The sequence below is a fragment of the Nestor notabilis genome, unplaced genomic scaffold (assembly GCF_000696875.1).
Source record: "Nestor notabilis isolate BGI_N333 unplaced genomic scaffold, ASM69687v1 scaffold12908, whole genome shotgun sequence".
In the NCBI taxonomy this organism is placed as follows: Eukaryota; Metazoa; Chordata; class Aves; order Psittaciformes; family Psittacidae; genus Nestor; species Nestor notabilis.
In genome coordinates this window covers 461-1,172 of record NW_009941550.1, presented here as the reverse complement: position 1 = coordinate 1,172, position 712 = coordinate 461, and the positions used below count along the sequence as shown (strand labels likewise).

The 712-nt window shown below is 62.8% G+C and overlaps 1 protein-coding gene across 1 annotated transcript in view; it reads left to right on the top strand.

Moving 5' to 3' along the window:
* Positions 1-477, top strand: part of ZNF79 (zinc finger protein 79) — a 5,534-nt gene extending 5,057 nt beyond the window's left edge. Inside the window, 2 exon segments of the mRNA XM_010020961.1 lie at positions 1-181; positions 184-477. The exon segment at positions 1-181 is cut by the window's left edge and continues 17 nt beyond it. Of these exon segments, the coding sequence (XP_010019263.1) occupies positions 1-181; positions 184-477 (475 nt within the window).
* The last annotated feature ends 235 nt before the right edge of the window (positions 478-712 follow it).

Genomic DNA, 712 nt, shown 5'->3' with positions numbered 1-712 from the left:
CCAGGCCTCCGGGCTCATGAAGCACCAGCGGGTCCACACCGGGGAGAAACCCTACGAGTGCTCGGAATGTGGGAAAAGCTTCACTGTGAGTTCAGCTCTCATCCAGCACCGGCGGTTCCACATGGGTGAGCGCCCCTACAGGTGTACCGAGTGTGGCAAGAGCTTCACTGTGAGCTCCCACCTCTCACCCAGCCCCGCCGCTTCCACACTGGGGAGCGCCCCTTTGAGTGCACTGAATGCGGGAAGAGCTTCCTGTGGAGGTCAGCCCTGCTCCGGCACCACCGGGTCCACACCGGGGAGAGGCCCTATGCCTGCGCTGACTGCGGGGACAGCTTTAGGCAGAGCGCCCACCTCATCCAGCACCGGCGCATCCACACTGGGGAGCGTCCCTACGCCTGTGCTGACTGCGGGAAGGGCTTCACCGTGAGCTCGGCGCTCCTCCGGCACCAGCAGATCCACAGGGGTGGGGAGCCCTAGGTGGGGTGAGTGTGGGGAGCAGGGAGGCCTCATACCCCAAGAGCAAAGCCCAGCGTCTCCCCCTCCCATCAACCACCCTGCTCGTGGAGGGTGAAAGAAGTTTCTTCATAGGAGATTGAGTCCCAAGAGACGAAGAAAGGGAGAGCTGGTGCAGGGAAGCTAATTTGGAGGTTTGGGGCAGGTGCCGCGAGGAGGGTCCCAGACTCTTTTCAGTGGTGCCCAGCCACAGGACAAA